The sequence below is a fragment of the Buceros rhinoceros genome, unplaced genomic scaffold (assembly GCF_000710305.1).
Source record: "Buceros rhinoceros silvestris isolate BGI_N320 unplaced genomic scaffold, ASM71030v1 scaffold4892, whole genome shotgun sequence".
NCBI lineage: Eukaryota > Metazoa > Chordata > Aves > Bucerotiformes > Bucerotidae > Buceros > Buceros rhinoceros.
Genome location: NW_010397017.1, coordinates 28062 through 52913, shown reverse-complemented (window position 1 = coordinate 52913; position 24852 = coordinate 28062). Strand labels below are relative to the sequence as shown.

General features: G+C 40.7%; 1 protein-coding gene across 1 annotated transcript in view; it reads left to right on the top strand.

The window, feature by feature from the left end:
• Positions 1 to 1408: 1408 nt before the first annotated feature.
• AGK (acylglycerol kinase) overlaps positions 1409 to 24852 on the top strand; it is a gene marked incomplete at its 5' end in the record, with an annotated part of 33702 nt that continues 10258 nt past the window's right edge. The window contains 11 exons of the mRNA XM_010146068.1: positions 1409 to 1540; positions 2301 to 2367; positions 8573 to 8612; positions 12578 to 12657; positions 13942 to 14017; positions 15380 to 15472; positions 16426 to 16458; positions 18446 to 18540; positions 20608 to 20677; positions 21460 to 21539; positions 23608 to 23665. Of these exons, the coding sequence (XP_010144370.1) occupies positions 1409 to 1540; positions 2301 to 2367; positions 8573 to 8612; positions 12578 to 12657; positions 13942 to 14017; positions 15380 to 15472; positions 16426 to 16458; positions 18446 to 18540; positions 20608 to 20677; positions 21460 to 21539; positions 23608 to 23665 (824 nt within the window). The remainder of the gene's footprint in view (positions 1541 to 2300; positions 2368 to 8572; positions 8613 to 12577; positions 12658 to 13941; positions 14018 to 15379; positions 15473 to 16425; positions 16459 to 18445; positions 18541 to 20607; positions 20678 to 21459; positions 21540 to 23607; positions 23666 to 24852) is intronic.

Here is a 24852-nt window from a genome sequence, read left to right as displayed (position 1 = left end):
TCATTTTGGAGCCTGTTGGAGAGACGAAAGATTTCTAACTAAAAAGAAAAAAAAGATGCCATCAGCCAAGTGCGTGTCACCTGCTTTCTTGCTGCTAATCAGTATTATGAGAATGAACGAAACCAGAGGCCCTGCCCCTGCAAACGGTGCCGCTGGTACCCGGCTGACAGGAGCCACCTTCCTGTCGGCAGAAGGGGTCCGCCACGGCATGGCAGTCATGTGCCCCTGGGTTTTCTCACCTTTTTTTTGTTGTTGTTGTTGTTTTAATGGTGCCATTCACCTCATGAAAGATGCCACGCTTCTGTTGCATGAGCGCTTGTGCCTTTCTCAAGGCATGGTACCGTCCGCAGCCCCGCGCTGTGCCTCCCTGGTGCGCCTGCTTTGCTGTGGTCACCCACCGAGCTAGAAGGAGCCCCTCAAGGGCTACAGCAGCAGTACTGCTAACATCAGTCACACCTACCAGCGTGTCATTTTCACTGTTTATCTGTGGGGCAGATGTTCTTTATCATAAGCAAATCCTTGTTCACAATTTCTTAGACAGCTAGACTTATATTCTAATCCTTGTCCTTTAAGATTATGGTTAGTACACTTGACTAAAATGCAAGTATAGCCAAGTTTTTTTTTTAAATATATTGGTTTTGTTGCCGCTGTTTCATCTGACACTGTCTGAATGTCTTTTTAACTGTTAAGTCATTATTTTCGCAATGTTCTTTTCTGCTTACATTAAAGTGCTGCCAAAGCCTCAGTGGAAAACTTAGGAAAATAAATCTGGTTTTGTTGTTCATTATGCTTTTCCTCTTTATTTCCTTTTGCCTAGGGACCTTTGCATTAAATCAGTACATCTGCTTTAGTTGCTTACTTCTTACCTGAAGCTCTAAGGCTCAGTGGACTGCAGGGCAAGCAGCTAAGAAAACTCTCCCTCCACACCTCTTTCCTTCTAATTGCCAGTTGTAGGGCAGGCAAGGTGGTAAGGTAGGGAATAACTGTGCAAAAGTGGTCATAACAAGGTTGTGGTTTCACACGTATGCCTGCATGGACCAACAGGCAGAAGAGAAATACCTAGACTGCTGCTATGTTGCAAGCAGAAGTATTCGTACTAAACAGGCTGGGTTTTTCTGATGCCTTTGTGTAATGCCAGTGAGTCTTTGAGCATGCATTCCACTTTTCCCTCTGACAGCTTGAACTTTGAATTCAGATAAAATTCAGCAAAATGTAAATGAGTAATTATTTGAAGTTCTATCGTTTTAGCTACCTCTTAGCCAAAAGAATAAACCTAATGTACAAAACGAGGAAGAAATTGCTCGGTGGCGTTCCTGTAAGGGGCTGGCTGGAGGGGCAGAGCAGCCTCCAACCTACCAGGTACCCTGCTTACATAAATGGCCTCTTTACTCCTCTTGTGTTGCCACAGGTACTAATGACAGCAGAGTGCATGTCAGGCCTGGGTACTGTAGAGAGCTACTGAAGAAGAGCATTAAGAAAAAGACTATGTCTGTTTCCTATGCATATGGAGATGGGACGCTTGAGGAGGCCTCCGAGCAGGGTCAGACACAACCAGTCTCCCTTTTATGTCCGTTGTTTCTGGGAATTCACGCGCCTGTGTACTGTTGCTTTCAGCTGTATCGATTTCCTGTGCAGTTCCCTTTGTGCAGTACCTGTGAAAACACATGATCGTGGAGAACACAGAGTGTACCGTAGATGGCATGGCGGTGAATGAGGGGGAAAATACGGAAGGCAAACAAACAAAAAGGGAACTCTTGGTATCTAAATGTCAGTGCTTGGAAATTATTTGCCGCAAATGTAGGTATGGTGCTTTGATGCAGATGATGTAGTGGGGGAAAAAAAATGTGTACACATCCAGTTCTTCAATCTCCCCTTTTTTCTGAAAGGGAGATGCAAGGTAAGAAATCCTGTGATGGCAAACAGCTCTGTGTGGGTCTGATGCAGACTGAAGCACAGCTGTAAAGTACCGCTTTCAGAGATTTATATACTGTTTGGAGAAATTGACCACCGTTTAGCCCTTTCTCTGTGGAACATTGTTTTAGCCAGAGAATGGAAAAATGAGAGGTGGCAAAAGAACTTGATGGCAAGAGTGCAGAAATTCAAAGGTGGTCTGAGCTGCCCTTTCATGGTACTCTGCACAGTGAAGGCCTTCCCCTGCAGCTGCTGGACAGCAGGTACTAGGCCGGGATCTCCCTCTGCAGCTTGTTTTGCCTCCAAATGTGGTAGTGGCTTTTGGTGGTCTTTTTTTTTTTTTTTTTTCCGTCCATTCCCTCTACTCAGTTTCTTTGTTTATGTACCAGTTATGCTGGGGAGCATGAGAGGTGCCTTGGCCCTGTCCACAAACTGCTGCAGGCAACACTTCAAGAGGTTAGTGAGGGAGCCCCATATGGACTATGCTGGCCATGAAGCTTGCTGTTATTGACATCAGAGGCTATAAGACTATGCATGAGGCATACTTGACTAGACTTAGCTCTGCCCTTTTAGAAAAGATTAAAAGCTTAGCAAAGTCTTGTGCTTCAGTTTCTGGCATCACTGGAGTTTCTGACGAAGGGACTTGTTTTAGCACAGCATCAGTTCAGCTTAGGCTCTGACTCCTTGGAATTAGCTGTCTGAGATGTTGCTCGTTTATTTGCCGCTGAAGAAAATTTTCCTTTTCCATCCTGCATCCCTTTTTATGGCTTTGCCATCTTTTTGGGTTTTTAAAGATACTTCTCTTGTAGGGCAAAGATAATTTGTTTTTTTGACATCTCAAGGTTCATTCTTCTTTTGGATGGAGAGGCTATGTTCAAGTGGAGCTACTGTAAATAACAATCTGTCCTTCAAGTAAATGGCAACTCTTCTACAGTCAGTCTGTACGTGCTGGTAGGGACAGAAGAGCTCTGGAGTACTTCTTTAAGACTCTGGAGGATGCTACGTGGACAAATATGAACAAGAAAAATGTTGCCTTGACTTGTTCTCCGTGTCTCTTCCCTACCTGGAAATGGACCTCGGTGTCCCCCTCCTGCATCCTTCAGACTGTGCTGTGGGGTCTGATGTGGACACCCTTGTGGACACCTGATGTGTCTGATGTGGACACCTATGTGCTCCATAGGCTGTAGAGGAAAGAGGGGCACTAGAGTGTAATGGTTCATCTCCAAGTTAGTCTAAAGGTTGTGGATGATGGTAACTGTAAAGGTCGAGGAGCTTCTTAGGCCACTCTTGATGATACTTTCTCCATGCAGTGTTTAGTTTCTGGATCAGTGTGGTAGCCTTTCATGTTTGGAGGTGTTTGTTCAAATACTAGCTGATTTAAAAGAAAGGAGTTTTTGGATGAACAGGAAGAGTAAAGAGGGAGCTTTGTGCTGATTCGCCCTTCCCCATTTGTCATTCAGCCCTTCTAAGGATGTAAAGTAACAGAAGGTGCCCCTTCAAAAGTGAAGTCGATTACGAGATGACAAGTGTTTTTCATGTAAATGTAAAATGCTAGACACTATGGCTGGTTGAACTACTGTTAACTAAAACCCTATTGCTATTCTTACAAAACTTTAGTGAGTCTTAAAATTCCTATCTTTCCGATAAAAGGATGTGTTTTAAGAATCCACTGTCTTGCATTTACGATAGGACATACTCTAGTGGTATTGGAGAAGTAAGAAGATAACTCAGTGTTGTCACACGTGAGATTTCTCTGGATTGCATGAATTTATGTATGATTTTAATCCACAGCATGTCATACAGGTATGAGGGACGCTGAATTTAATGTACTAGGCCAAAGCTTAGAGGGTATGCAGATTGTCAGATGCATGCTCATACACAGTAATGTACTTCTCTCTAACATACATGTGAGGTTGATCACAGATGAAGTAAAGATACTCTCACCTTTATGTCCTGGGTCACCTTTCCTGCATCGAGCTGCTACTGTTATATATGTCCAGGTGGTGCAGTGAGTCACCAGCTATGTCAAATCAGCAGAAGTTTAATCTCTGGCATGATGGACATCAGCTTAACTGATTGTCAGATTCGGCCAGGCTGTTACAGTGGTGTCACTGGGCAAGTGAGCATCACGTTGTCAGCATAGGGACCCTCGATATTGTACTGACGCAGTGAACTCACCAGAAACTCAGTTTTACTCTGTGTATGTTAGAATACTGGCTTTCTCCTTAGAAAATGCTGGCAAAGCATCTGGGCCTTTGACTGCTTGCCAGTAATCTGAGTGTTGTAGTTATCTATAATTTGAATGTTAGTCTCTGCGCATTTGTCAACTGATGTCACTTTGTGACTTTTCTGCGTATGCTTCCTGAGTGGCTGACTTTGTTTCATTAAAACTTAGTAAAAAAAAAAAGAGTGTAAATTCAGAGTCTTGGGTAAAGCTGATTAAACCCAAGATTTGTCTTTTATGCCCTTCCAAAGCCAAGATGGAAGGAAATGCTAATATCCAGCACAGAGGATGCTGTGCTCTTGCTGTACTGGAAGAAACCAAAAAGCTCTCTGCTGAAATAAAATCCCTTCTAGGAGTTCTATTATAACTTTTGAATGCACAACTTTGGTCAAATTTCTCCTCACAAAACTCTGTGTTTTGATGCAGACACTGAACTGGAGAGTTTTTAGGGTACTTCTTTCTTTAATGTACCCAATAGTCTTAGATCTTATGCTGATAACCCCTTCTGAAATGGGCTCTCACACCCGAGCTGCTTTTTGCATTTGCAGTATGGCCACTCTTTAGGGAGTTACTTTGGCTGGCTCTAGGATGAAGGCTTACCCTTGCTGCAACTGTGGGCCTCACATAGCTGCTTCGATTCGAGTTCTCTGTCTTCTTACTGAGTTCTTTGCTGCCCGGATGACCTTTCATCATGGAAATCTTCCTTTCAGCCCTGGCCTCTGCTGACACTTGGGCAGAGGCTGCAACCTCAGCCTCAGGAGCATACACACTGAATTGTGTGGAACTGTGTGCTTATATGTAAGAGTGTTAAGTCCGTATTCTAGCTGAAAACGCCTAGGACAGGAGCTGTGGGCACCAGTCCTGTGCTGGGGATGTTGCAGACAAATCCAAACAGCCCCTGTTCAGGTGGATCATACAGATGTTTTGCTCTTGCAGCCCAGTGTGTTCTGGCAGACTGACACGGCTGGTGCATGGTGAGCTCTGGACAGTTGCTCTTCCTTGCTTTCTGCCTTGGTTCCTTGCTTTGGAGTTTTGCTTTGCCCTGTTTTCTGAGGAGTCTGCACTGCAGAGGCTGCTGGCCTTGCAGGACTGACTGGTATCTTTGTCAAACCAAAGTTCTGTCTCTGGGTTCAGCTTAGGACATCCTTTTTCTTCCATACCCCGCTGCCACGGCTCGTTCCTCTCTGTCTCCCAGTTTTTTACTGCTTAAGCAAGTTGGCCCAGTTGTAAGCTGTCTGATGCTTAATTCTCACAGCGGGAAGGCAGCCCTGGGTTGGCCAGCAGATGCCATACTCCATGTCTGTTTTGTTTTAAGGCCGGAGTTGTGTCTGTAAGCCCTTAGGGGAAACATAAAGTAAAAATTGATTTTTAGTTTGCTGTGGATATGCTGCAAGTCAGAAGAAATCTCTGTGTGTTCTTTAAGGCAGTGCAGCAATTTTCCTCAGCTTCCACCTGCTCATGTTGAAGTGTTGTTGAAAAGACTTTGTTACCATGTAGTATTAGTCAATAAAGTACCAAAAAATCAACAAAATCTTATAATTAAAGTATCTTCTTCTCTGGGAGCTGGTATGCAGCCATGTTTTGACAACTGAGATAGAAGACTTTAAGAAGCTGTGTTTTACTATTTTCAACATTTTTCTAGTTATATTTATTAATTGGTATGACCCCTGGAGGACTTTCAGACCCGCTTGTGGTACTTTAGGTGAGCCATATGAGATGAGCAAAGGTCAGAGCTGTGATACAGGACGACTGCTGTTCTCACCCCCGTGAGTGCAATTGTGCTTTTTTTTTTCCTTAGTTGTGGAGATACAGTTTAATGTCGATGTAACATTTTAAGGAAATAAAAATTTTCTGTTACCTGACTTTGAAATACATGTCCTAGTTGAATCAGTGAGAATCCTGTGAATATGGCTGGGATGGCATGGGATTCTGGGTGCTGTGATACTGGAGAGGTGAGACAAATCACCTGTAAATTACTGGACAGTAAATGGTTCTTCTGGTCTCAGAAACTAAACCTTTCCTTTGACAGCAGAATGATACCTGTCAGGGCAGACTTCTTCTGTTCCTGTAAGTGCTTCAATGCAGGAGAAAATAAGCTTAAATGTTGACATCTATGCTGGCAAACCTAGTTTTCAGGGTTAAGACTCTGTGGAGCTGAACCAAGCTTTCATCCCTGACAGTTGTTTTGAGGGTCTTTGCAGGTTGGGGTAAAAGTCACAGTATCTTTTGCTTGAATTTGTAAAGTTTTGCTGGACTCCGTTATAAAGGCAATTAACACTGCAGCATAAGGTTGCAGGCACTAGGAAAACATCAGGCTGATGAAGTGACCCAGCTTGACTTCTGAACAATATAGCATCAACGTGAAGTAAACAGATAACATGGATTTGACTAGAATTTGTTAATAAGGTTAGGACAGCAATTCTCAAATGCTTTAGCTGTGCAGCCTTCATTGGATAGTGGGGTTTTCTTGATAGCCCGTTGCAATTGCTTTGTGTTTGCTCTGGCCACACATAGTCATGGATGGAAAAAAGTCCGTGTATGAGGGCTCGTACTCTCAGCAATGCAGCGTGGGTTTAGCCTATCATGCTGTCTTGACTGAAGTGGAATTAGCTGTGCCAATGTTGTTTAGCCTGGAACGCAAACCTTTGTTGTTTTAACTAGTGCACCAAAAGTTGTTCTAGTTGTTTTAACTACTGCAACCAAAACCAGGTACGTCCCTCCTCTAAGCATTATTTCAGATGCTTAATAGAAATGACTTATTCCTTTAGTTTTGAGGAGTAAACTTGACAGTGAAAAGCATGCCTCTGATGAGACTTTTATTAGACATTCCAGTTAGTTGTAATCCTGGTGAGGTATTATTCACATATTTTCTTTTTTCAGGCTTGAATTCTTCCTTTTTATTATTGCCAGGAATAAATCTGTGGCTTTTTTGCTGAACAGTTATTTTCTCAGAATCCAACTTGTTTCTCACCTGAAGTCACCCTACTTCTCCTTCTATGGTATTGTAGCATCTCTTGGTGATGCTAAAAAAAGCATCTTATATATTTCCAGTGACAGATGAATGCCATAAACTCATGGAGTTGAATAAATTGCATTCATATTTGGGTCCAGAGGTCTGACCAAGGCTTTGCCTTCTCTTCTGTCATTTCCATTGCAGGGTTTGGCCTGATGAGCCGCACTTTGTGGGAGGATTGTGCTGCTTTCTTGTTTTTCCTGGTTGGCTGTGAATCCTTTTAGTTGGAGTAGTGTATTCATTTTGGGACACTGACCATAAAGGGGTTTGTTTGATACTTGATATTCTTGAGACAATAATACACAGTCTTGCCAAGTATTGGCAAGGCAAGCTGAAGCAGCTTTTTGGTTTAGCAAGAAGGGGAGTGTGTGGTATCTAGAGGACAGGTGAGACTTCAGGCGCTGTACCTCAGGACTCCCCATTTTTTTCTGCAGGGGTCAGTAGGGCATTTTTTGGTCTAGGGAAGAACAGAATTTTGTTCCTCACTCAGTAGCTCTGTCTCCAGTTTGCTTGTGAAGTATACCATGCTTGCCATCTTGCTAAGGAATTTATTTCTGAAATGACCATCAGTGACATATCTAATAGTATTTTCCTCTTTGTTTTTAAACTTCACTTTGGTGAGTTGAGTGATTTGCACCTCTGAGTTACTGCTTTAGGCCATGCTCAGTCCTAGATGGGTGGTAAGTGCTGCATTAGGATGTGTTCGGCTTACAGACTGATGAAGGGAGTTCGCAATTAGAAGGCACAACGATTTGAGTCCATGGAAGTTACACTTGTCTACCCTAAATCCCTTCTATACTGCCAGAATGGTTAAGTACCTTCCGCAATAATAAGATAAGATGCAGTATTAACATTGAAAAAACCCCCCCACCTTAGATCTGGAGTACAGCTATACACCAGTTTAAGTTATATAGTGACTCATAGCTTATGTAATCTCAGTGCACTTGGCATTCTGGTCTTTGTTTTCTGCTTTTCTTTACTATTCTTTTTTCTGTGCATGCAGAAAAAAAATGGATGCATGTGTGCTTAAATAGGCATGTTTCATTCTTACAATGTGATAAATAGGTCTTAAAGAAACTGTATTTTTTTTATTTGTGTTGTCAAAGTGTGTGTAAAAAGGGTACGTACCTACATTTGAAAAACGCGCAAATTGTTTTAAGCTTACACTGTAAAAAGGGTACGTACCTACATTTGAAAAATGCGCAAATTGTTTTAAGCTTACGTCCTAACTAACGTCCTAACCTAACGTCCACTCTCTTTTCTGTCTTGCCTAATAGCGATAACCTGCTACGAAGAGCTGCATGCTTTTATTTGTGTTGTCAAAGTGTGTGTAAAAAGGGTACGTACCTACATTTGAAAAACGCGCAAATTGTTTTAAGCTTACACAACCTAACGTCCACTCTCTTTTCTGTCTTGCCTAATAGCGATAACCTGCTACGAAGAGCTGCATGCCAAGAAGCCCAGGTAATACCGTTTAAAGTGATAAAATTAGATTAAAATCTCCCTCTTATCTTGGTTGTGCAGGGCTCCTGAGATTTTCCCAGTGGGCCCTTGCTACGTGACAAGCCTTATAATGTGCCATCTGTGTTCTTTTGCGAAAGTGAGAAAGGGTGGACGAGGCCTCCAGCCTGCAGCTGGGGTACTGCACCTTTCATGCCCAGACTGCTGTTGCGATGGATGGTGCAGTGTTATCACTGGGGTAATCTTAGTTACTGCTGTAGCTACCCAGACCTCCATTTCTGCTGGTGTAATTGCTCTGTGCCTGTAAAGTTCTGGTAGGAAGATGGTTTGTGATAAGACAGGAGATGGTAACCTCAGATCCACCACGACGGGTGTAGTCTGGGCAGAAGCAGTGCAAACCACTTCCTGTTAGTGCTCAGCCGGAGAGAGCTTGCCCTTGGCTATTTGACTCTGAATGGCTTTCTCAAGGATACTGAGTGTGATAACTGACCTAGCGCTTTTGAGACACATGTACTGGGAACTTAATGGAGACAACCCGTTTGCTGATCACTGACAAGAAAGCTGGTATTCAGAGAGAGGTAATTATTCTCTAAGTATACTGTCTATTGCATTTTGTAGTTTGTTTTGCGTGGGCAACCAGCAATGAACAAATTTCCATATTGTAGTATTCCCATAAAGAAATCTTGTCTTTACTAAGCAGTCTTTCAGGGACGCAAGTGCTGCTGCCATGGATGACATCACTGCACAGGTACTGCTTACTGGTTCTGATTACCTCTGTGGTGTGCTGTAGGATTTCAATAGTCTTTCTACCTCCCACAAATAAACTTTATTCTAAACCTGCTTCTCCATGCCAGATCTTAGAGATTTTCTGGTGTGTGACACCGTTCCCTTCGTTGGTACATACTGGGGCCTGAGAAGAATGGTGAAAATTATTGTGCTCATTAAAGAACTTAAGGAAAGTTACGTTTACCTGCTTCTGTGGTGCACCTGAACAATCCCAGTTTTAGCCTGCGTGCTGTTGAGAGAAACGGCAACTTCATTTGGGCTATGGAACTTCATGCCAGAATAGATGTAAGGGAGCTCAAGGCTCGTGAAAGAATAAGAAAAATTTTTTCCTTGAAGATACTGCTTTCATAAACATACTTACAGCTTCAGAGCCAAATGTATTTCCAGCTCATAGCATCAATTGTTCCTGATTTTCATGTTTTCAATATTTATTTTTACTGCTTATTATCAAAATGATAGAATAGCAGTTAATATCTCAGTATTTGAAGTATGCTGACCACATTACAAAAATTTTTTTTAAAAGGCACTGATGAATTTATATATAAGGAGAAGTTAAAAGACTTAAGTGTGTGTGCTGTCAAAAAGGTGTAGCCGCTAAGGAAAAGACTGCTACAAGAAGATAGGTCTGTTGTGGAAATTCTGACTTGCTTATTTCTTAATTTCAGTCATTAAGTGATGGGCTCTATTCCCTTATGGCTTATTCTTATAAATGAAAGTGCAAAAGCGCTGTCAATAGAGCTTCCCACGATTTCAGCAGTTAAAGCCAGGGAAGATATCCTGCAGAAGACTCCTGCGTTAGAAAGGAGTGAACCAGAAAACCTAGCAATCAATTCTTGCTGTAATTTCCATTCTCACTGATGTGTCAGTGCCAAATGCTGCTTGAAAACATACAGCAATACAGCATTAAGGCATTAAATGTCTGGTATGTTCTTCAGAATAACAACAATCTGTAATTGTTTGAAAAATGCTACTTGCTTTTTTAGTGCTGTATATAGTACTGGAGGAAAAGTACTGGAGGCAGACTCACCTGGGAAAAAGTTTAATCTGTGTAAAGTGGTGGGTTGTCCCTACTATTTTTACATCAGATTTTTAAGCTTTTAAGCCTTGTTACTTTACCAAATTGATGAGGTGCCCACCTTCCTGCCAGAGTATCCGCTACGGCAGTATTTCACGCAAAGACTCCGCTATGCACATCTGAATTTAAATTCAAGCTTTTGATGACAGCCTTGGAGTGGTGAATGATCATAGAAAGATTCTATAATAAACAACCCATGTATCATACTTTAAACCTTTCACACCTTCTTCTCTGGAATAAGCCAGTGTCAGCTGACTGTGGACTTCCTTTGCAGTGGTCTTGCTGATTGACCTTGTTGTTACTCAACTCTGGATGTTTGTTAAAGAGGTCCTGTTTAGCTGGTGAAGAATTCACTCTCTGAAGCAGGGGTAATTTTCTGTAAAGGAACATAGTTTCTCTGCTAGTTATTAATAAGTCATTATAAAGCCTTTGTATAAAGGGTTTTCCATAGTTGCAAAATAGTGATTGTCGTGTTAGAAGTCCAGAAATGCAATACCTGGAAGTGTGCATTTGACAGGGAAGTGAAAACGCATTGACTTTTCCCAAATTATACCTTTATATGTGTATTTAATAACCATTTTCAATGTCTGGCTTTAAGTTGTCTTTCCCTGTGTTGTGCTCTGAAAAACAGACTTCTAGAATGTTGCTTTTTTTTTTTTTAAATTTCCTGTCTTAAAAATCAGTAGTTGCTTTAGAAATGCCCCTGTATGTAGCATAAATGTCTAAGTATGTTACATAAAGAAGTGATTATGTCATTACTCATAAATTCTTTGAGCCTTATTAGGTTGTTTAGAGCCAGCAATTACATCACACCGTGTCCCCCAAGCACTTAATTCCTTGTTTCTAACAGCTGTAACATGCTAGAGGTCCCCTATATTTCTGAATTCACACCCAACAATTGCAATAAGATAAGTTGGTCTGTTTTCCAGCTGATTTTTGAGTAAAACTTAAGAGCTACTGATTTGTTTCCCTTTCTTTGAATATTCTTTTACTCTCAGCAACTTCTCCCGTCGTTTTCCTTTCTTGAAGGAGAAATTTGAATGTTTTAAGCGACATGGCCAGCTGCACACTTGTTTTGATTGATGTTTTCTGAGCAAAGTTAGCAAGTAGAATTAACTATAAATTTAAACAGGTAACAATCACTAAAATCTACTGTGCTTTGTGTACAGTGTCCACCTTCTTCAGTACAAAAATTCCTGCTAGAAGGATTAACTTTCAAGGTAAAAGGAAATAAAAAAACCCAGAGACATGTGGCCATGTCTAGTGTTCAGTGCAGTTGTCTTTTCCTACTTTATTTCTGTGGCTTATGGATGGTACTGCTGAATACATTGTTATCCTTGTAATCGAAATCAGTTTGATTTCGTGTGGTAGTGAGGATGCCTTTAGGTGACCTGAAAGAGGTTTACAGAGTGGGAAGCATCGTGCATGGAAGCTTTGTGTTTTCTTGCCTCTCCTGTGCTGAAAAGCTGTGGAAATTGGTACAAATGGCTAAAAGGTACAAGAGGCTGTGTGGAGTAACTCTCAGAGAATTTAGAATCAAGGCATCTGTTCAGAATTGGATTAAAAGTTGAAGGGGAATAAAGTGATTTTTATATGGAGACACTAGGAAGAAAAAACATCTGAGGAACAGTGAGCATGCTTATAGGTCACAGCAGATTCTCTGGTGATTATCTTTCATGTCTTCAAAAACTTAAGCGTAGAAAATACAAAAATGAGCAGAAGAGATATCAGAAATGAATTACAGAAGTAGAAAAAGATGTAGAAAGAAGGTGGCAGGCAAGTGTATGAGGATTACATAAGGAAGGAAAATCAAGTAACCTTGGAGTCAAGGATAGCTCCCTGGATCTCTGCCCGTGGCAGAAAACCAGAGGTTGACAAAAATGAAATGGTGGTGGAATTGTAAAAATGAGCCAAGGAGTACTTGTCACAGTGGTGTGAGCTGTTGCTAAGAGTGCAGGTCTTTGAATAAGAGAACTGTACAGTGGCTGACGATGGAAGTCATTTGAATGTCGTGAGGCTTGAAAGCTTATTAACATTTGTAGAGGTGCATTGTTTTGCCAATGTACTTAAAAGATAAACTGAACTCTGCTCTTTTTCTTTTATTTAGGCTTTTGGCAACCAGCTGATCCCTTCCAGTATGCCACTGAAGAGAGCAACGGTGTTCCTCAACCCAGCAGCTTGCAAAGGGTAAAATTTCCCCTCCCCTGTGCTCATACGTGAGGCACTCTTTCTGTATTTTTGCTCTGCCATCCATTATAAAAGCCAGACAGAGTTTTGAGCTCATTTTTGCCTCCCTCTGATGCTCTACTGGTCCTGTGTAGCCAAACTCTATTTCACCAAAAATATTGGGATGAGAAGTAAAACTAGATGCTTGAGTTCAAAGAATGATTTCTAAACTTAGGTATATTTTTAATTTTTCTTTTATCATGTATTTTGGCCTTTGTCATTCCTTTGTGTGTGGAATTCCTTCTTATTCCCTCCAAACTTTTCTATGTATGTGATGCATTTCTGTCTTCAAAAACTATAGAAATAAGAGATGACCTTGATTGCTTCAAGACTTGAAGTTAGCCAGCAGTGATTTTACTTCTGTGGGAACCTGTCCTTGAAAAGGATGTGCCCACAAACTGAGAGGCTAAATATGGGCTCAGAGCAAGACTCCTGGAAGAGGTCGGCTGCTGTTTTTGCATGTTCATTAGCAGGAGAAATAGAAATCTTGGATATGATGTGTGTCTATTTCTGCTGATCAGCTAAGCTTTTGTATCAGTTGCATCTTGGGGAGGAGCAGGGAGTTGTTACGAACAGTATGGAAGGAATAATACATCTGACATGGTAGCGCTTGGATTTATCTGCTTTAGTTCAAAAGATGAACGACTGGAAAATGGAAAGTGTTAATAAATTAAGTGTCTGGCTTCTAGTCTCATGTGTCTACTTGTTGTAAGCAATTTATAGTTAATGGCATAATTTTATTAAGCAGTTACAGGCAGAAAATGCATCAGTCCTGTAACAAAAGAAAGTCAGATAAAATTTTGCTTCCAAACTTACTTAATAATACATAACAGTAAATATTTTTTTTAATATGTTTCTGAAAGTCTAAATGGGCCTTCTTTGTGGTCTTAAAGCCTGGTGCCCTGTAAGTCATTAATTTTCTAATAAATTCTTTCCAATAAATTGTTTTTTAAAAAATCTAATTAATTCTTTTCTGGAGATCTTGTATTTTTTGAGAAAGCTAAATAACCCCTTCTGCATTTATTAAAACTGCAACAAAAAGCTGACATCTGAGATACAAGTTTAGAAATGTAATACATTTGAACCAAATGAAATCTCATCTTTCCTGACTGGCAGGTTGGGCAACTGATTACAGATTGTGTGCTCATCTTTAAGTAGATTTCTTCTCATTATTCATATGTTTCTTCCTTTTTTAATGTTTTAGCAACCAGACTAATGAAATAGTTTTTACCCTGTTGTTTCCAGCAAAGCCAGGAACCTATTCGAAAAGAATGCTGCTCCAATTTTACACTTATCTGGCTTGGATGTAACTGTGGTTATGGTAAGAACTGATTGGTTCTGCTAATATAGATATATTGTCTGCTTTGCTTTCTCCCCTTGAAGAATTGAAATTGAGTTCTGGATGCATTTGAAATTCTCAGTTGTTCTGTAGACATCTCATGGGAAGAAATAAATACTGAGATATTAAGCTAGTACTTAATCTTTTTCTTTTTAATTCACAGTTAATTTACAAACTGTGTACTGAGGTTTTTAATTTTCAGCTAAAGCAGTACATGTGCTTGTCTGTCTGTCTAAAGCAGACCTTCTATAATTCATGTTTGAGAGAAAACTCTTTAAATATTTGAGTACTGGCTAGTAGTGCGTGACCATCACGGCTGAAATTGTCAATTCTGACTGAACTTGCAGAATTCCAAAGTGAGGAACTTTGACATGCAGTGGAACTGTACAGATTATTTTAAAATAATCTTCTATTTTTACACAGCAAATACCACTGGGTATCCCCGAATAATTCAACATTCCCCTCGTGAAAGTGAAACAATAAGCTCTAAATGGTGTGAATTAGCAGAGATGTTTTCTTTGGAAAGAGAACAACAACTAAACATGAAGGGATTCTTATCTTCTTGCAGGTTTTTGAGGCTGTGATAGGTGGATTGTTGATTAGTCACTGTGTGAAATACTCTAATATGTCTCTTTCTCTCTTGGAATCTTTTTCACAAGGTTTAGCATTGAAACGGTGTTTTTATTAATGCCTTTCTCTGATCATTGAAAATACAGAATCCCACCCCATAAGAAAAAATTGCTTTGCAGGACTTAAAACTGATGCTTTGTAGCTTCAGACCTGACAAGCTAGCAAAATGGGGCTGGGCCAGTAACTGAGGCTGAGATGTCCCTGTAAAAGACATTATTTTGCAGAAAATAGTTTTGATGGTTTAGAGAGTCAATGTACTCTTTGTTGCTAAACCTGTTGTCAACAGCTTGCTGTTGGAGAGTAGCCTTTAATGTAGCTGATGCTGTGTTTCAGGAGACATACCTTGAGCACTCTGGCTGCTAAGATGGGAGGACTTTACCTGCAAGGGCATGGTTTGCTCGTGGTTTTGTTTCCATGTTAAAACTACCTGGAAATACTGTTATTGCTGCCATATTCTAGATCTATTGAATAAGATTTACTCTGATATTTCATTTAGCCTTTGTGTGTATGTGTTTGCTTACACATGTTGTATGTCAGCAAACTTGTTTAAGTTGAAGAAATTTCAGTGAGTGTTAGTAATACACAGTATTGTGTGCCTATGTGGAATAACTATTAAGCAGATGGATAGATATAGATTTTTTTTTTTTTTCCTGTAGAAGAGAAGTTCTAGAAATAGTCACTCGAGTTCTCATGTTTGGATTTCTGTTTCTTCAGACTGACTACGAGGGACAAGCAAAAAAGCTGCTGGAATTGATGGAGAACACAGATCTGATCATTATTGCAGGAGGAGATGGCACAGTACAAGAGGTACTGCATGAGCTTGGTGCTGGTTTGTTGAGAATCCTAGGCTGAGAGTGAGAAGATCATGTCTGTGTAATGTAGCAACACCGTAACAACCATTACTGAAATCCATTTTACTGTATCCATTTTAGTATCTATTTTTTCAGTCAATGTTATAATCTGGGGACAAGAAAATTCTGCTGTTATTAGTCTAAAAGTGAAAATGAGAGCGGGGGCAGAAAGTGTGTGTGACATAACTATCTTCTAGAATTTTATTCTAGAATGAAAAAATTATTTGGGGCAACAGGTTTCTGACTTTTTCTGTGTAATGTAGCTGTAATGGTTTAATTTTCAAGGTTTGTTCCTATCTGTACTCCCCAAGAGGAATGCATATTTTGTTAAGTGGGAATCAAATAATTTAAAAAGTACGTGGGAGTGATAGCAAAGCATGGTATGTATTTAATAAATGCCTGTTGTCAAGATGATTAATGAAAGGAGCAGACTACCAGGAGAACTGGGGGTTACTCTGTTCTTCAAGGAAGACTGTATTTTATGAAAGCATTTCCTGCCATACTAACTACTGGCTTCGTAAGGCAATGGCTAAATGAAATGCAGTGACCTTCGGAGACAGTAGTCGGAATATATCTGCAAGTTTCTTCTGGCCTTAGAATTGATTATTGTTAATTGCACACTGACCAGTGTTGTTTTTGCATTATGCAGAGCATTATTCAATGTTACAACATTTACACTGGCATTGGCTGTGGTGACAGCATTTACTTGTGCACTCATAACCTTGCTGTTTCCATGCGGACTGGACACATAGGCCTCCTTTCCCATGTAAGCAACTGTAGCACCTTCCATAAAAGAGTAGCTGCTCCTCAAATTTTTTCCAAAGAGAAAACGTGGGTATGAATCTCGTAGCTTTCTACGGTGACTGGAAAACAAAATTCTCAGAGCTGAGCATTTCCCATGTTTTTCAGGTCATCACTGGGCTTCTCCGTAGAGCAGATGAGGTGAGGAAGTGTCATTTTTAAAATTTTGTTTATTTCTTAGAGGAAGTGTGTTGTGCGTTCGCTGTGATCTCTTGGCCTCAGCTGTCTTCTTCCAGATATGTCACTTACTCATCTGGAGCCAGCTTGCTGCGTAATAAGTCAGCCATGCTAGTGTCCTGCAATTCTGCTTTTTGTTCTTCATTCCCTTTCTCGGGGAGTGCAGTGGTTCCCAAGCCACAGCTTTGGATGTTTCCGGCATCAGAGCAGGGACTGCGGAGAGGCCAGATGCACAGCTTTCAAAGACCCATGAACTAGCTGTGTGTGCTGCTTTGTTTGGCAGAAGCATCAGGCAAAAGTACATGTTTCTCTTGTGTTTGTACAGGCTTGAAACCGAATTCAGTTATGGCCGTGCTCCTACTGCTTTGTGATTGCTTTGCCTTTTTGTCAAGCGGTGAATATCTACCTATGCAGATGGCTGCAGAAAGCAAATTTTAACCTCTCAAGGTGGATTGCTCTGAATGGAAATGAGGGAGATTTTTCTTTTTAAAGAGGGAGGACAGTGTTATTGAAGAAAGGAGGGAATCATTGTTCCCAAAACCTTCTGGCAGGAGCTGGCAAAAACTAAATTAAATGATCCAGACAAGATTATGATGATATCCTTGGCAGCTAGAATTGTATATCTGTTTAGGCAGTTGCTTTGTCTGAATGTGACAAGAGAAACTCTGCAACCAAGCCACTATTTTTAAAGGGATGCTGGCTGTATCAATTCTGTGACATCAATTTTTTATATTTAGTATTATTCTAGTTGGCCCCTGAGACCTTTATAATCTAAAGATACTGGAAGAAACGTTATAGAGACTTCACTGGCTCATTTTTCTTCTCTACTTTTTCACTTATTATCTTGGTGAGCTTGGGCTGACTTGCAGTAGTGTAGAAAATTCTGCATCAGGCACTATTTCGGGTGGAGTACTGCATTGTAGTATTGCCACTGTGTCACTTTATGTCTTTGGGCAGGGAATTCTTGTCCTTCATATCACTCTGTCCTAGGACTAGAGATCTGCAGTTCAGCCCCCTTGCTCTGTGCTCTGCTTCCCTTTTTCCTTGGGTATGTCATACCACTGTTGCCTGGGTAAGAAGAGCCTGTGCAAGGTATTCCAGAAACACTGTTCTTAGCAGCCAGGAGAGCAGAGCATGACTGCACGAGCTGCAGACAGCTGTCATCTGCGTGCTGTAAAACATTCTGAAGAAAATGAGAGAAGGGTGTTTGAGATGTGTTAAGACTTGCAGATGACACAGAGATAGCCAGGGAGAGCAGGTGGACATGAGGTGAGAGAGATGTTACTGAGTCAGTGGAGATCTGCAGTATCATGGTGCTGCTAGCAGCAGTGCCTGGGAGGGAGCTCGTACATTGTAATATATGGTAGTTTACATTGATTTGCTGACATGCTTGAAGAAGCACAGTTTCTTGTGAGGTATGGTGTAATAACTTGCTCCTTCAGTAAGCACTTTTGCTGAACTGTGGTACAGAAGAATAACATGGTCAATGACTTCCAAAAATGAGACCTTCTGCTGCTTCGTGATTTGTGTGCCAGAGGAATCAATTAATTGCCTTTCCTTAACTGAGAAAATCTCTTTGCCTTGCGAGGTTACTCTGTCAGAAGGGGATCTCTGCAGTAGTAAATGAGATTCAGAGCTTGTGATGCCATCATCGGTATTAAGAAAGATGGCAGATTGCTGACAGAATCCACGCATTAGTTAGGACGTTACTGCCAACCTTGCATGTAACAATGCTGTTAATGATTAGAGAGAGTGCCCTTGTACTCAGTTGGCAGTGGTGGGTTCACAGATTCAGGTGCTGTGTTCTGAGTCGTTATATATTACCGCCTCATTTAAGGAACTGCCCGACTGCTTGGTGCCAAAGGGGTGGTATCAGACACAGCTGTGATCTCCACACAGGAAGCTTCATTCAGCTGAGACAAATGTTAATTTACTCTCCTTACACGTCCAGGCTGTCTTCAGTAAGATTCCTATAGGATTCATACCTCTTGGGAAGACCTGCACTCTCAGCCACACGCTCTACCCTGCGAGCACAAACCAAGTCCAGTAAGTATTACACGTTTCTGAACAAAGGCTTTTTTGTTTGTTTGCAAGGAGCAATGCTTCTCGGTAGCTTAATACTTTTCTTTTTCTTCTATGTTACATAGAATTTGGCAGTCTCTGAGCAGAGCTTGATGATTCTCTGGACTTGCCTGAGTTAATGACTTCCAAAAACTGACTAAAAATTAAAAGAAGGAAATGTGTGTATTATTAGAACATGAAATGATTTGCTGTGGCTAATTTCTCCGTGATTGTGTGGTGCTCGGCGTTTGGCATTTGAAAAAAAATGGATCAAAACTCTTAGGCAAATTCAGAGACATAATAGCAGGGATATGACCAAATAAAGTTAAAAAAGCCCTCTTTCCATCTCTTCTCTACTTTAAGAATTCTAGAAACTAGTCCATGTATAACCTGGTTACCATCTGCAAAGTAAGGCATACAAGAATGCCTTTTCAGGAATGGTGGGATCCCACTACTGACTTCTGCAGGGTTTCTTGCATGTCCTTGCGATGGGACTAATGCTGGCAACTCTCCAAAAACCTGAATCTTACCTATAAGCATCCTGGATATGATGAAGTCTGGCAGTATCTGTTGCCTCCATTTCAGTTTAAGTTTGTTTTGTTCACTTCTAAAGTAAAAAGGTTAGTCAACTAGTCTTTCTTTTCCTCACACTTAATTTCTTTTCAATTTTTTCTTCCTCTCCTCCCATACTAATGAATATGTTTCTCCTTGCTGCCGGAATGTGTTCACTCTGGTTCTCCCAGCAACTCATTAACATTCTTCTTTGCGGAACCCTTGCTGGTATCCATCATACATAAAACCCAGGAGCCAATTGGCATAACATCCTTCATTAAAATTACCAGAGTGCTTTGAAGCTCAGCAAGATGGACAAGGCTGTAATCAGCAGCTAAGATTAAAATAATAATTTATGTTTGGGTTCTAAAGAACCTGTTTGAAATGAATGATCTTCTTGTCCCAAGGTAATGAACTGTGCAGGTGAGACTGCAGCATATTGGTAAAGTTGAAAGGAGTTTGGTCAATAGGCTGCTTAACAACCCACGCCAGTAACGAAATTTGACTTAAGAAGTACCTACTTTAAAAAGAAATATTTGGACTTCGGTTCTTTCAGCACTATTAGATCTTACTTTTGGAGCATAGGAACTGTAGAGGTCTTACAAAAAGACAACTTAGGAGAAAAGAAGGGCTGAGGAAAGAACAGCTTCCTTCTCTGTCTCAGTATTCTAAGCCAGGATGAAGCCAAAGGCAGTTTCACCTGCTGATTCATGTGAGTATTGGGCTGATTCTGAAAACTGCATATGGGTTGGTTTTTGTTTTTTTTTTTCCTGTCCAGCCGATACACTGGAAATGTGCACAATATGGAATTTAAATTTTACTCAACTTTGAAAATACAGAAGGGTTTTTAATGAAGTATGTACTTCAAGGTCTGAATATAGGGACTTTATGAACTTGACCACTTTGGTTACAAAATCTTCAGTGCCACCCTTTACGATTTGAAATGAGGAAGTGTCTTAGCTACTGTCCACAACTTAATGGAGATCAAAATAACAAGAGCACTGCTGATAGGTAGATTTATGGTGATTAAAAATTCCAGAAGAAATAAACATACTAAAGCAACTGAGTCCCAGACACATGACTTGAAACCAGTCTCATGACCATCCCTTTCTCTCCCAGGTTGTTAACACTTGCCACGAATAAAATAACACCGTGGTCTCGGCCCTTAACGTATTACGTATCCAAAACAGGAAGTAACAGAGTTGTGTGATCTGCCAGTTTAGCTGAAGAAGGAGAAATCTCTGAAAAAGCTTAGGTTGAGAACTGCCTTTTGCTTTTCAGGTCTTTTTGCTGTTTGTTAAGACACAGGCTTTGTCATGTGTTACAGCCACTCTGTTTGCTTTCTGATTTCAAGGAAGTGCAGCACTTTGTCAGAGTTCTTTCCCTGGAGGAGTTGTGTTTGCTGCAAAAAAGGCCCCACCTGGACTCATAGTGGGGTTTGCTGAAAAAAAGTATAATTTTAAAACTTATGCTTTTCTTTCTTTCCCGTTTGTTTTGCAGACATATTACGAACGCTACATTGGCCATTTTGAAGGGAGAGACAGTTCCGCTTGATGTCTTGCAGATCAAGGTAAAAGCATGTGCTTATTGGGTGCCCAACATTCCTAAAACTTTCCTTTTCTCATATTGTTCTGTTTACGTGGACTGCTTTTCCTCCATGTAATGCTAGCATGAATTTCCGTTTATGATCTCAGGAGTTCTGGTGGCAATCATTTCTCCACTGTATGCTATGACATCAGACAGTCTAAACTGAAGAAAACACTAGAATGCCTGAACATCTTTTTTTGAGGCTCAGAGGGTATTGATGAGTACAAAATGTACTAACACTAATATTTCTGTAGAAATGGTGGGAGATAACAATAGTTGTCTGAGCTGATTTAATGCATTCATATGTATTGTGGAGTTAATAGCTTTCTTTTACAAACTGAAAAAATGTGAAATGGGAAAACCTTTGACTATGCTCACTATTTTTTTTAATATTATTTCTCTGTTATGTTGTGGAATGGACATTTCTGCAGCAAGAACTTAATGTCACTGTGCAGGGCTCCTTGCTTTTAGCTGACAATATCCACAAAATAAAATGGCTGTTGCCGGTTGTGCAGTCAAACTCAATCAACCTCTTCAAAAATTCACCTCTTCTCTTCCTCTCTGGGAGCAGATAGAATATATGGCACTTAAAATCTGCTTAGCTTTATTGCTGTTAGCTATTTATCATACCTTTTCTGTGAAATTTCACTTTTGGGATTAATCAAATCAGTTTTTATATAAAAAGGATATTTTTCTAGCTGTAAAAAACAAAGTTGGAAAGAAGATAAGAGAAAGCAATTTTGCAATGTTTATTTTTCTTTACAGGGAGAAAAGGAACAGCCTGTGTTTGCAGTGACTGGTTTAAGATGGGGATCTTACAGAGATGCGGGGGTTAAAGTTAGCAAGTAAGAAATACTGGTTTTTGAAACTGTACCTTTTTTAGGTACCTCTCTCTTGTAAAGAAGTCTTTTTTGAGTGTAGGCATTTGACAGGCAGAGGCACCCGCTCCTGTTAGGTTTCACATTACACAGAGAAAAGTGTAAGATGTATCAGCTTTTTTGTCATTTGAAATAAACACTTATTTGGTACTGACCTGTTAAGTATTTTCTTTTTGCTTGCCTTTTGGTGCCCATTTCTGGAACTTTATTCAAATTGTATCGGTGGGAAAAGCTCTCCCTTGAGTAAAGTCTAAGTAAAGTAAGTGGCTATTGTTTTTCATCAGCTGCCAATGAAAACACATACGCAGATTCTGTAACTCAATTCCAACAAGGGACATCAGATGCAGTGGAAATGCCCTTCAGTTTCCTGCCAGAAATGGCATGGGCCATGCTGTCTGATGACTGTTCTCTGAATGCTAAACTAATAATTGTTGGTCTTTCTCCAAATGGACATTTAATGTGCCACTGTCTGTGTATCAGATGACTAGAATTATCTGGTGAAGGAGCAGCTGGGCCAAAGCAGTTCGTGTCTCAAAAGGCTGTGGAGGAATTGCAGCGCATGCCTCTGCTGCACAGCTATAAGGAAATACCATGTGTTTTATGAATGAGCTGTCTTTGTCAAAAAGCAGGAGGTAGCAGACCTCTAGAGTCTGTCTGGCAAATATTTGAGTCGATTTGAGGAGTGATGTAGGATGGGGGAGATGAAGTAAATGGTCAGGTTGTTTGTCGCTGGGAAGCAAGGGACATTCTTGGTAGCTCATGTAGGTGCTGACTTGGCTATGCTGCAGGCTTTCCTACCAATAGCAACCCCAAGATTAAGGAACTTCTTGTCCCTTTGCAGTCTTGCTAGACTTCCTGCCCGTACCCCATTTTTGGTCTAGTGTCAGACTTCACATCATTTGCTGCAGCAGTTCCTTTTCATGAGAGTGTTTTGGAGTCAGTGCTGGTGGTGTGACAGCACCTTTTGTACGTGGGGCAGTGTGAACATCCTCAGACCTCTTTTTCTTCCGTGGGTGTTTTTGAATACACAGGTGATGTGCCCAGCTTGGACAGTACTTCAGCTACAAATGAACGGGTGCTCAGAGCATGCTGGGAACAAAAACCACATGCGTTTGTCCTGTTTTTATACTTCTGCACTACAGCTGCTTTTGGTCCTCATGAGAAATGGATTATTGGGCTAAATAAACATTTGATGTTTTCCAGTACAACTGTTCTTACACCGAAAAGGCGGCACCTGCAACAAAGGGAGTTAAGCCGTAAACCACAGTTCCAGAAATTTGTCTTACTCTCCCTCTACTAAGCACTATCCCGGTGGAGATACGGTGCTGCTTTATGTTTTTGAGGTTTTATTATTTTACAGACCATTTCATGGCTTGATGGAAGCGGTGTGACAGTTGCATAGCTTAGTAGTTAATGACATACTTAGATCTGCAGTCCTCTTGAGCTGATAGTGTTTAATGTGCTTTGTTGACCTGCTTTGGTGGAAGACAGTGATCAAAATGTGTGCCAGGCCTGCCTAAATAGAGTCACATCTTTAGATTCTGTGCAATGCTGATGGCTGGCAGGATTTTTATTTTGTAAAACATTGATTTTGATCTGAGAATCCTTTGGGGCAAATGGATGTTCGCTGGCTCTGTTTTTTTGACACTGAAGCTGTTGATTTTTTGTTTGTTTCCTCCAATCTCATTCTTTATTGCATATTGTGGAAATGCATCGCACCAGCTGTTAGACCACAGACCTTTAAATCATTCCCTGTTGTGTCACATAACTGGGTAAAATTCTGCTACTGAGATGTCACCCTGCCTGAAGTCATGATTGTATACTGCATTTTGGTGATCTGTAACTCAGGAAAGGGATGTCACTGCTAAGCTGCTCGTGATACAAAGGAGCTTTATTAACAGTATCACAAAGATAAAGATTGTCGGGGAACACCATCTTCAAGGGCAAACGAGTCTGTGTACTCTGACTTCATGCAAGATTTCTCCCTTTCCCAGTATTGACCCATGGATATCTTAAAAGTGTGCTCTTTTTTCAGGTACTGGTACCTTGGACCTCTGAAAACCAAAGCAGCTCACTTTTTCAGCACATTTAAGGTAAAGAGTAATTGTGAGGGAAGTGTTTTTTAGAGTTGGGAAATGAAAGTGCTGACTATGTTTTGTAGAATTTATCTGCAAGTTTTTGTGAGGATTCTGGTAACAATATCAAAAGGGAGTGAAACTCGACTTGTAAAAAAAAAAAAACCAAACAAAAAAACCTACCAGTTGATAGACTTAGTTTCTGAAGAGATGCAGGGGAGGATGAATACTCAAAAATGTCTTTACTGAGGATCTGTTTGCTGCAAGATCACCAGGGGGAGCTCGTAACCACCTTTGAAACTGGAGAGCAGTAGTGGTGCTGAAGATAACTGTTGAAGTGCTCTGTCACCTTTTCTCAACAGTCTTTCTTATGATAACATTTCATTCTCATTTATTTATCTGGCCGAAGTGACTATAATTAGACTGCTCATGCACGTTGATAATCAGGCTTCCATGTGCAGTAAAATGAACATGAAGATTAATAGCTTATATCTCACCTTAAACTTCTCTGTTGCTTAAAATTGGTCCTAGAAAGATTAAAATTTGACCTGCATGAAAGGTCAGACATTTCATTCACATGCTTTTCCTCTTCTCTGAACATATAAGGAGCCTCATGAAAGGCTGTGGAAATAGCCAGGAGCTGGTGCAGTAGATCAGATCGTGCAGTCCAGCCATGCTGTCTGTGATTAGTGCTGATGCTTCCTTTATAGGAAGCTCCTGTAAAGGGGATTTAAACTGTAATGCGTCCATGGAATATTTTTTTGTTCCTCCATTCCCAGGAAACTTGAGATGATGATTCTGTGTGCTGGCATTCTAGGTAGAAACCTGTTCTTCACTTCCCTCCAGCCCCTTCACTTTTGCTGAGTCCTTAGCCTCAGTTAGTGGCAGTGATAGTGGATTTCACTGGTAAGCTAGTCATTGTCCATTAAAAAGATCCGTTTAACCTGCTGAAAGTCAAAGTGCCCACTTTTCTGCTATGAAGATAGAAAAGTTTCTACCTGTTCTCCCCTAATTGTGGTATTAATTGCTTTATGTGCCTCTTACATTATCATTTTGTTAATTTCCATAAGAAATGGCTCCAGGGTGTTATTCTTAATCTCTTCCTGGCTTGTCTTTGCTAGTGTGCCCAACAAAATCACTGTCCTGGTTTTCCTGTAGCCATCCTTTGAAACGGGATGATCTGTAGCTGAAAGCAGTGTAAAGGG